An 11,897-nucleotide genomic window follows, 5' to 3' on the forward strand; every position below is an offset into this window, starting at 1 on the left:
CCATAATTTGTATGTAGGGTTAAAATGGAGTCATGTTCCTTGTTGTTAGATGGTCGTCAATAATTCTGCGTAGTATTAAGTGCATTGAATGAAGGGTATAGAAGTTTGTTTTTTTTAAAAATCCCAACTTGCCCTCAAACTTTAACCTGCCCTTAGACTATAACCTTAGTCAATCAGGGGCCAAAACTTGTATTAAGGATACTATGGAGTTATGTAACCTCCTTGGGTGATGGTCCTGAACAATTTTTTGAAGTATTAAGTAAATTGAATGAAGGGTATAGAAGTTATCAATACATATCCGAATCTGTCCTAAAACTTTAACCTTAGTTCAATAGTCAATCAGGGGCCATAATTTGTATTAAAGATAATATGGAGTTATCTAACCTCATAATGTGATGGCTCTGAACAACTGTGTGAAGTGTTAAGTCAATTGAACGAAGGGTATAGAATTTATTAACAAGAAATGTTTGTCAAACATTATGCCCCCCTGAGCGCCATGTTGTCAGGATTATAAGGACAATTGAATGAACTATGCATGGACCGAAATGACAGCTGATTTGTCACTGACATTGGATGCCGTTCAGGCAGTTTTAAGATTATGACCATTCAAAGTTTGAGGATAGAGTGTGTTATGATTATGACCTTTGACTCTTTGACCTCAAAATCTATATGAGTCATCAGCTGGTCACCAAAAATCTTAATGTCAAGTTTGAAGGCCATGGGAGCAGGCATTGACAAGTTATCACACAGACAAGCTTTTTTCGTTCAAGGTCACTGTAACCTTGACCTTTGACCCGATGACCCCTAAAATCATAAGGGATCATGTACAGGTCAGACACAACACCAAGTCAAGTTTGAGGGCCATGGGTGCAGGCATTGTCGAATTATCACTTAAAACATTTTCGCATTCAAGGTCACTGTGAACTTGACCTTTGACCCAATGACTCCTTAAATCAATAAGTGCCATCTTCTGGTCAGGCCCAACTTCCATGTCAAATTTGATGATCATAGGTTCAGGCATTGTTGAAATATCACTGGGAGAAGAGTTGTTAACTTTTTTGTGTTAAAGGTGACTGTGACCTTGACCTTGGCCCGATGACCCCCAAAGTCAAGAGGGGTCATCTACCGGTCAGGCCCAACCTTCATGTCAAGTTTAATGACATTAGGTCAAGGAATTGTCAAGTTTGCTTTCAAGGTCACTGTGACCTTGACCCCTAAAATCAATAGGGGTCATATACTAGTCAGGCCCAACCTCAAAGTCAAGTTTGAGGGCCATGTGTGCAGGCATTATTGAATTATCACTCGGACAACCTTTTATCGTTCAATGTCACTGTGACCTTGACCTTTGGCCCAATGACCCCTAAAATCAATAGGGGCCATCTACTGGTCAGGCCCAACCTCCGAGTCTAGTTTGATGGCCTTGGGTGCAGGCATTGTCGAGTTATTACACGGACAACCATTTACCATTCAAGGTCATTGTGACCTTGCCTTTGGCTCGATGATCCTCAAAAACAATATTGGTCATCTACTGGTCAAGCCCAACGTCCAAGTCAAGTAAGTGGCCCATAGGTGAAGGCATTGTCGAGTTATCACTCAGACAACCTTTTACCATTCAAGATAAGTGTGACCTTCGGCTTTGGCCTGATGACCCCCAAAAACAAAAGCGTCATCTACTGGTCAGGCCCAACCTCCATGTCAAGTTTGAGGGCCATAAGTGCATGCATTGCTGAGTTATCACACGGACAAACTTTTACCATTCAAGGTCACTGAGACCTTGAACTTTGACCAAATGACCCCTTAAATCAATAGGCGTCATTTACTGGTCAGGCCCGACCTCCATGCGAAGTTTGGGGGCCATGGGTGCAGGCATTGTCGAGTTATCACTCAGACAAAATTTTACCATTCAAGGTACATATGGCCTTGACCTTTGGCCCGATGACCCCCAAATACAATAGGGGTCATCTACTGGTCAGGCCCAACCTTCAATTCAATTTTGAGGGCCATGGGTACAGGCATTGTCGAGTTATCACTCAGACAACCTTTTACCATTCAAGGTCACTGTGACCTTGACCTTTGACCCGATGAGCCCAAAAAAACAAGGGGTCAGCTACTGGTCAGGCCCAACCACCAAGTCAAGTTTAAGGGCCATGGATGCAGGCATTGTCGAGTTATCACATGGACAACTTTTAACCATTCAAGGTCACTGTGAGCTTGACCTTTGGCCCCGATGACCGCCAAAAATAATAGGGGTCATCTACTGATCAGGCCCAACTTTCATATCAAGTTTGATGACCATAGGTCTAGGCATTGTTGAGGTATCACTCGGACAAGCTTTAAAAATATGTTACCATTAAAGGTCACTGTGACCTTGACCTTTGACCCGATGAGCCCTAAAATCTATAGGGGTCATCTACTGGTCAGGCCCAACCTTCATGTCAAGTTTGATGACCATACGTCCAGGAATTGTTGAGTTATCACTCGGACAAGCTTTGGTCTACCGACGGACCAACCGACCGACATACCGACATGCCTGTGCAAAGCAATATACCCCTCTTCTTCGAAGGGAGGCATAATAAGTATCCCAACGTGCCCTAACACTTTAACCTAAGTTCCATAGTCAATCAGGGGCTGTAATTTGTATTAAGGATAATATGGAGTTATCTAACCTCATTATGTGATGGCCCTGAACAACTGTGTGCAGTATTAAGTCAATTTAATGAAGGGTATTGGACTTATAAGTGAAAATCCCAACTTGCCCTAAAACTTTAACCAAACGCCGAAGCCGACGACGACGCGAATAGTATAGCCCTCCTTTTCTTCGAATAGTCAAACTAAAAATGGTTAAGGTGAGATTAAAAGTATCTTCCATGGCCAAGAGTGTAAGATAGGCTCTTCCGAACCCGAGGGTAGGGTGTTGTAGTGGAAATGAGGTTTACCGAGTTTCGCAGAAAACACCATGCACGTGGGTTGGAATGAACCTATTTTACATGAGCGGCTATGGTAGATGCTTTTCATCCCTTCATTTAAACACAATAAAGGAAACAATGTGTTTTCGCCCTTCAGACAGCATAACAATCACATTTGACATTACGGAAAAATGATAACTAAAGGTACATGCAAGTTTATAAAGGAAAAGTCACGTTAGGTAACATAACATAGAAGACAACTCACTGGGGAGTGAGTGGTAAATGTTCCATCGATGTAGCGGCTGATAAGAGATGTCTTCCCAACTGCGTAGTCCCCCACTATGATGACTTTGGCATCACTGAAACAACAAACATTTACATACATGAATACATGGCACGTGCAGCTCCTTATCGGTGTACTATTGTTTGTAAATTAACTGATCTAAAAGTGCTCATTTAAATCAAAGATAAACAAAGAATGATAACAACGCAATTTTGTATGGCAGACACTGTGAATTTTTACCGCCTTCAACAGCGTTTTCCAACACTGAGTTTCATTACCTTAAAGAATTTTCTTTTGTCACCGCATCATTTCTGTGAGCATCATTTAAATGTTTGATTTAGTTGGTCAGCGGAAGAGAAACCAGTTTAAACTTTACATCTTTGGATGCTTTGAGGGGTATGAGGCTGACTTTTCGGTCCTGTTCATGAAAAAGGATACCCCTGAATCGCTGATGCCAGAAGTCAGTGTCCTTTGATGCATGCATAGCAGGTACATAGCTGACTGTACGCAAATACGCAGTTGCATAATGAAAGTTTTTGTCATACACAAAACCCCGAGTTTTAAAAAAACGTTGATCAGTGTAATCTCAAATTGACCCTAGCTATGCGCCTGCATAGGGAAGTACAAGGACTTGACATTAAAGGGGGCGTAGTATACGGGTGTTGCATTTTAACTTATGCACCCCTGTCTCACAACAAACATTTATTTTGTTTTATGTTATGGCAGGAAGCTTTGGGGGTAATCCCTCAAGAAATTGTTAACAATTTCTAGATCGAAATGGTGCATTGTGGGGATATGTTATTATATAAGGGGCAAAATTTAGAGATAGTCAGAAATTGTACATATTTGGGTATTGTCTTTACAAGTGGAGGCTCTTTTACAACAACTTTTGATACACTAGCAGGACAAGCATCTAAGGCTATTTTTAAATTAAAGTCATATTTAATAAAATTCCCCTCAATTTCCATGCAAAATTAACGAAATCATGAAAGTAAGAGCTAAGCTAAACGAAGAACACTTTTTATTGACTGATTACTAATAAGTACTAACATTACGAATTATGTCATTCTGTTGTTTAAGCCATTTTATGCACTGCGGAAAATGGTTTAATATACAGGAATGTACTGAAACCCGTACATCCAACGTGTACGGTAGTTTTGAATTTAGTAATCAAAAAAGGTTAATTTTTGTTTCATTTTACATCATATATGATATTAACAACATTTATACCATTGACTTGTTTACATTTTTCCGTGTTACGCAGAGTTTTAGGAATGTGAAAAGAAAAGTCACGTTTTATAGAAATTGCTCCTCGTCTCTAACAATGATATATTTGTTGTTTATATGCACAAATGATCAATCTAGGCCGCTAACTTCACGCCGCTAGGCCGCTAGGCCGCTAGGCCGCTGAATCGCTTGATCGACTTATTTTAAAAATTGTTGAAAATCGCTTCAGACTAATGATTTGTGCATATAAACTGTCTGTTACAGCAAATATATCATTGTTTTAGAAGAGCAGGCAGGTTTGCATGCTTTAAATAGAAAAATGTTTGATCAACGTTTTTGAAAAAAAATGTTGAAAATCGCTTCAAATTAATATGTTGTGCATAAAAACAGTTAATATATCATTGTTTAAGAAGAAAAGGCATGTATCCATGCTTTAAAATAAGATACCATATTAGGCCGCTAGGCCGGAAAATGATATTTTGTGCATAAAAACAGCAAATATATCATTGTTTTAGAAGAGAAAGCATGTTTGCATTCTTAAAAATATATGAATGTTTGATCGACGTTTTTGAAAACAAATAAGATAAGATAAGATACCATATTAGGCCGCTAGGCCGCTTACTTCACGCCGCTAGGCCGCTAACTTCACGCCGCTAAGCCGCTAGGCCGCTAACTTCACGTACATACGATTTTATGTGTTTTAACAGTCTTTGAAGAAATTACAATGACATCTATATGGTACACAAAAATTGAATTCGATAATGCACGGCTAGGGCTCGGGAATAATTAGTTTCCCGTACATGATGATTACACTGGCGTGTACAAATCTCGTATATTATAGATGTGCGGAAATATACAAGTAACATTACCCGTACAAAATGGAGACACGGACATGTTGTGTTCCCGTATACGCTTAGTGTTCGGGAATGTTTAGTTTCCCCATATATGATGAATATACCCATGGGGCATATACAGTATGAGGGGAGGGGCTCCCTCCTAAATATTAGGACTTTATACATATATATACCCATGGGGCATATACAGTATGAGGGGAGGGGTTCACTCCTAAACGTTAGGACTTTATACATATATATACCCATGGGGCATATACAGTATGAGGGGAGGGGTTCACTCCTAAATGTTAGGACTTTATACATATATATATACCCATGGGGCATATACAGTATGAGGGGAGGGGTTCACTCCTAAATGTTTACTTTATACATATATATACCCATGGGGCATATACAGTATGAGGGGAGGGGTTCACTCCTAAACGTTAGGACTTTGTACATATATATATACCCATGGGGCATATACAGTGTGAGGGGAGGGGTTCACTCCTAAATGTGAGGACTTTATACATATATATATACCCATGGGGCATATACAGCATGGGGGAGGGGTTCACTCCTAAATGTTAGGACTTTATACATATATATATACCCATGAGGCATATACAGCATGGGGGAGGGGTTCACTCCTAAATGTGAGGACTTTATACATATATATATATACCCATGAGGCATATACAGCATGGGGGGAGGGGTTCACTCCTAAATGTTAGGACTTTAAACATATATATACCCATGAGGCTATATCACTTTAAGTTAATCGTAGGAATTAACTAATACAATTTTCAAATAAGTCCACAGACGACTGTTTCAATTTACCGAAGAAATGGGGTGCATAACTAGTATATGTTGATTTTATATTGAAAGGTTGCACCTAATATATTTAAGAAGTGTCCGCACTGTCTTTTTGTCGGATACTTTTATGGCCTTTTCAATTAGTGCATGTCGCGCGTAGATCATTTGTTATCGTAATCATATGGCCAGTGGGTCATAAATCTGCAAAACACAATTTATTAAATTTATTAATTAATTTCAACGACAAATTGCGGAAAATACTAGTATCAAATTGTGCATAAATTGATTAATGAAAAATCAATGAAAACAATATATAAATAAATAAATCGTCCCTGCATGGCAGAGATTTTACAAGCAGTTCGTCCCTGCATGGCGGGGATTTTACCAGCAGTTCGTCCCTGCATGGCGGGGATTATACCAGCAGTTCGTCCCTCCATGGCGGGGATTTTACCAGCAGTTCGTCCCTGCATGGCGGGGATTTTACCAGCAGTTCGTCCCTGCATGGCGGGGATTTTGCCAGCAGTTCGTCCCTGCATGGCGGGGATTTTACCAGCAGTTCGTCCCTGCATGGCGAGGACTTTACCAGCAGTTCGTCCCTGCATGGCGGGGATTTTACCAGTAGTTCGTCCCTGCATGGCCTGGAATTTACCAGTAGTTCGTTCCTCCATTGCGGGAATTTTACCAGCAGTTCGTCCGTGCATGGCAGGGATTTTACCTTGGACTGGCTGGACCGAGATTCAAAGTCCCCGCTATGCCGGACCTGAGGGCCGTGGCTACAAATGACTGGTGCATAACCAGTTTTATACAGTAGGCTGCAGGCGTTTGGTCAAACTGCACTCTCTCTTGTTCAGTATTGGCTAAAGGGTTGCTTGTAAATAGTTTATAATATAATTTGAAAGTTGTCTCATTAATATATATTAGCTCAACAATGCATTTATCTTTGCTATATTTTGATTTTAAAACTTCTGCTGCGACGGTGTCGAATGCCCAAAATCTACCAGTCTTTCATATTAGGCTAATCTAGAATCTGTATGGCATTGCCTATTAGTAAGTAGTTTTCAGTTAGTCCACTGTCACATACGTCGTACAGCAGGTCTACGAATTTCGTTGAATAGTCGTAGATTAGTCGTACAAAAGTCAGGATATTTACAACGTTAAATGTCGTCAAAGACCATGGTCGTAGATTTTTAAACATGCTTAGTATATAATTTTTGCCACCCGACACATTCTATAGGTCTGTTGTGCGATAACCTAAGACTCATATATAGAGCTGTGGGACCACTCTAGATGTCATTCATCGCCGGTTTCGCGGCATTTTGGGTACAAAGTGACTCCTTTGGCGAATATCCCATCAACCGATGGGAGTAAAACTCCCCCTTTGGCTTCAAAATTCTGATTAAGTCACACTTGGGGTTGTGACGGGGTCAAGCCATAATGCTGCCATTATAGGGCGCGGGCCTACCTTTATAAACTCAAATACAATAACAACCTAAGACTGCGTTACGTTTTGTATATATTTGGCGTCATCTGAAGTGACTTGACTATGGATTATAGTGCTAATAATCTGGGGCCATGATTACAACAGTCTCAAGTCCAAGTCTATGACTCGGACTCAGAAAAGAATTTTTATACAGGAAGATTTTTTTTTATTCCATTTCTTTTACAAAAATGTATGTAAATAATAGGAAAAAAGGAAAATTACAATGAAATGAAGTTTTGCCATATTGAGTATAAATTCTGAACTCAGACTTGAGACTGTTTTTAAACACTGCCCCTGACTTACTTAAACATATCACAAACATGGAATCAATGGCATCGCTGTAGTATTTTGAACTGGGACAGATAACACACAACTGATATCTCAATTTCTGACAATGAACGCAATTAAGCCCTTTACAATATGGAACAAACGAACCCCGTTGGCTCGAACTCGCTTGGCTCGATGTTGATTTAAAGGACTGATTGCTTTCTACTGAAGGTAAAAAATCCCGCTTGGCTCGAATTTATTGAGGTATTTTCGCTGGTCCCTGGAAGTTCGAGCCAACGGGGTTCGACTGTATAAGAAAAACACAGCAGCTGCGATTATATTTATTGTGCATTGTGTACAATTAACAGCGGAACAATTCTCATGGTGCCTGGCCGCAATGACAATGGCCAGCTTGACACATCCAGTGACCTTTGTTGCAGTGGTGAAGGTGTTGGTGGTGACAGTCAGCATTCATCGTGCAATTTAGAGCTCCTGAAAAAAGTCGGTGAAGCCATATTGTTTATGTTGAGAGAACATGTATATGTAAACTTCTTAAAGTGACTCGCTCATGTTTTTGGACCAAAATCTAGTTTTCCCGGTAATGCATCTGAAAACACTTATTTTATTATTATTTTACTCTATGATATCGAAATTGCAGAAAAAAATACAGTTATAGTTTAAAAAAAGTATTTTGGTTTGGGTGGAAATGTTGACCTTTTAAGGATATATTGATAATATCACGTGATAATGTCAATCAACCAATCACGCAACACCACAGCCATAATTAATTTGCAAACATTATATAAATGTTAATGAAAATTGTGGTCATCAAAGACGATATTTGAGCAAATACCAACATTTGCTGAAGGGTTCCAGCTTTTGGTATTTTTGTTTTGACACTCCTTACGATTTGCCACACTTTATTTCGTAATTAAAAAAAGTGCATTTTACAAATTATGAGCGAGTCACTTTAGTGTAGTGTTACAATAAATATTTTATTGCCACTTACGAAAATATGTTTTTTCCAGTGTGTGCATACCACGTGATAAATTGCGTTATACATGCTACGTCGGAAGGTTATATTTTGATTCGAATAAAGACTTCAAACAAAGATAACTTTACCATTTTTTCACCCTTTAAATGAAACATAGCGCAGTCTACGCATCTGACGGAGCCCCGCCTTCGGTCTTTACCAGAGTTTGATTGAGAGTTTAGTTTTATAAAACTTTTCGACAAATCTTTTCACAAAACGGCCGTCTGGCGGCGCACTGTCAAAACATTATTCTGGAAACAGGTTTGTCGAAGTGTTCGATGAAACTTATCACCTTATCAAACTCCGGTAGTAAAATTAAGGCGGGGCTCTTTAAGCGGCATACAGCCATAGACTGCCCATTATTTCTTTTAAAATGGTATAGTAAAAGAACAGTTATCTTTGATTTATGTCTTCATTTAAAGCAAAATATTGCCTTCCGACGTAGCATATATGACGTGCTAATCTGGATCTGGTATATACACACATTCGGCATACCATTGATAGTCATATTAGGGGTTTGGAGCATAGCGCACATACAGAATGTAACCCTGGCTTCATTAACGTGCAATAGTGTTTAGCACTTTCACATGGGACCCCTTTTTAAATTTTCTGCCGGAAGACGATTAGTATTTTTTAGTTGTGCGGCGGAGAATGCTGGCGGAGATGGGGGTGAGGCGCATCTGGCGACCCCCCTTGCCAACAATTTAAATCACATAAATAGTGCAGTTCTGAGATAGAGGCGCAAGTCAAAAGGTTTCACCCCCTCTAACATCGAATCCTAGATCCGCCCCTGCAGAATCAAACCAGCGACTCCTTGATAGGAAATCAAGTATGTTACCACTAGACCACGGAACTGCTCTTTGTGGTACAAGGGTGGGCAATTTAATATCAGCATACTTATCTCTCGGTAGAATGTAAAGATCCTACAATTCCCGGCGGAACTTCGTTTTTGGCGTTCATTGCGCTTCCATCAAAATGGTCATGAGGACATTTACCGCATAGATTCTGCCCGTCACTCTACAAGTGTACATACATCGGAATACCTCGGCCATTATCAGAAATGAGTATTTCGAAGCTTGCCAGACATGGCCGAGTTGTTACGATTGGAAAGTACCTAAATCGGAATACGTCGGCCATTATCCGACAGAACTGAAATCTCGAAGCATGCCGGACATGGCCGAGTTGTTACGATTGGAGTTTACCTAAATCGGAATACCTCGGCCATTATCCGACAGAAATGACTATTTCGAAGCTTGCCGGACATGGCCGAGTTGTTACGATTGGAGTGTATCTAAATCGGAATACATCGGCCATTTTCCGACAGAAATGAAATATCGAAGCTAGCCGGAGATGGCCGAGTTGTTACGATTGGAGTGTACCTGAGCGCAGGTAACGTAAGGTAGTTTTGAATTACTTCAGAATACCTTTAGAAAATGTCTTACCAGTGCCATCGCCATTCGAACAGGTACATACTCTATTTACGCAAGCAAGGGCTGCCGTGCCTCCGCATGTTGTGACAGTGGTATCACATGTAGAGGTCTCTGTGCATGTTTCTGCGCACGCGTAGGCTGAAACCATGTCAAGAGGATAAAGTGGCATTTGGAGACACACTCGTAAACCGAAGAAAAGACAACAATTTTCGTAGCAATCGGAAGCATTAGTTAAAGTAGGTTAATTTAAAATAATACTATCAATGAAGTGTAGTGTTTAACGAGTAATTTGTTTGACTGACAAATTTATTTCAAATGAAGTACGTGTATATTATTGCATATGTCTTTAAGATTCCTTAGAGTAAAATCTTAAGGTTTCACTGCTTAATTGAAATTACTACGCGATAGACTTGCAGCGTAAACAAAGAAAAGAATTCTGACATTTTAAACCATCCATGTACATCTGAGGATGTTTCGAAGGAATGGCGGAGTAGCTCCGATCGGTCTGCATATTGAATTGATGTGGCAGACCACATGAGTTAATATATAATATAAACCATATGTAATATTTGAGGAAATCTTCTAGCTGTTTCAGAAGCCGATTTTAAAATACAGTTCAATGTTTAGTTTGATCATAGTTATCAACATTCGGAATACCTCGGCCATTTTCCATCGAGTAGATCGCGTACTAATTTCAATTTAGCCGTTAAAACTTTTTGACTTTACTCTTGTTTTTTTTTATTTATGCAATAACACTCACTGGCAATCGATTTAAACTATGTAATTACAAAACACACGTTTAAACACTACAGTGTATTGATACTATTATCTAAAACTTGACGAACTATTTCTACTGATGTACCGGCATAAGTCCGAGGTTGTTTTTGATGAAGAATGACCGAAGTGTTCCGAATGAGTTATCAAATACGTTTATTGATTGGTCCATTTTTATTTACTTATAACTACTCACCTAACATACCATTCAAATGTGAAACAGGATAACATAGTCTATTGTTTTTTTGTCAGATTATTTTCGCGTCAAACTCTTACTTACCCACAGCCAAAGCCAAGAAACAAAATGCAGCTTTCATAGTTTAGCGATATTTTGAAGAATATATCGTCCACACACAAAATATCCTTCTCTTTTAAATAATCGGCTGCGCATGCGCCACTCGATTTTGCGAAATCACGATTTATACGTAGACAATAGATCTATTTGGAAACGCAATAACTGTTGTATATAGGGCATGGGAAATCGCACATGTCCTTAACATATGCTGACGGTTTATGCAAATTCAGCTCTCCAAAAACGTCTTATCAATAAAGTCATGAAATATGTGTCTTGGTAAGTCATACTCAAACGATAGGACAGGTTTAAAAATGGACCAAAAATGTTTATATCTACCGTTCACCTGATTAAAATCAATAACGACAGACTGCGAATTTGCTGAAATAAAAGTAAATGTATAGGAAAACTTGAAAAATACTGCCATCTCAAATATTATGTTGACCACTTATTAGGCATATTGGTCAGTCACACACAAAACCAGGTCATGTTATGTCGTAAAGTTTGAATTTGAACTTTATTATTTTTTTAAAAAATGAAGAGAAGCATATGCACG

At 39.4% G+C, this 11,897-nt stretch overlaps 1 protein-coding gene across 1 annotated transcript; it reads right to left on the reverse strand.

Moving 5' to 3' along the window:
- Positions 1–8,141: 8,141 nt before the first annotated feature.
- On the reverse strand, positions 8,142–11,459 carry LOC128204262 (uncharacterized). The gene is made up of 3 exons (XM_052905668.1): positions 11,330–11,459; positions 10,288–10,413; positions 8,142–8,304 (listed from the first exon to the last, which is right to left on the reverse strand). The coding sequence occupies exons 1-3, from the start codon at positions 11,364–11,366 to the stop codon at positions 8,192–8,194; spliced, it is 276 nt and encodes a 91-aa protein (XP_052761628.1). The 5' UTR covers positions 11,367–11,459; the 3' UTR covers positions 8,142–8,191.
- Between the last annotated feature and the right edge of the window lie 438 nt (positions 11,460–11,897).

This window comes from Mya arenaria, chromosome 10 (genome assembly GCF_026914265.1).
Source record: "Mya arenaria isolate MELC-2E11 chromosome 10, ASM2691426v1".
In the NCBI taxonomy this organism is placed as follows: Eukaryota; Metazoa; Mollusca; class Bivalvia; order Myida; family Myidae; genus Mya; species Mya arenaria.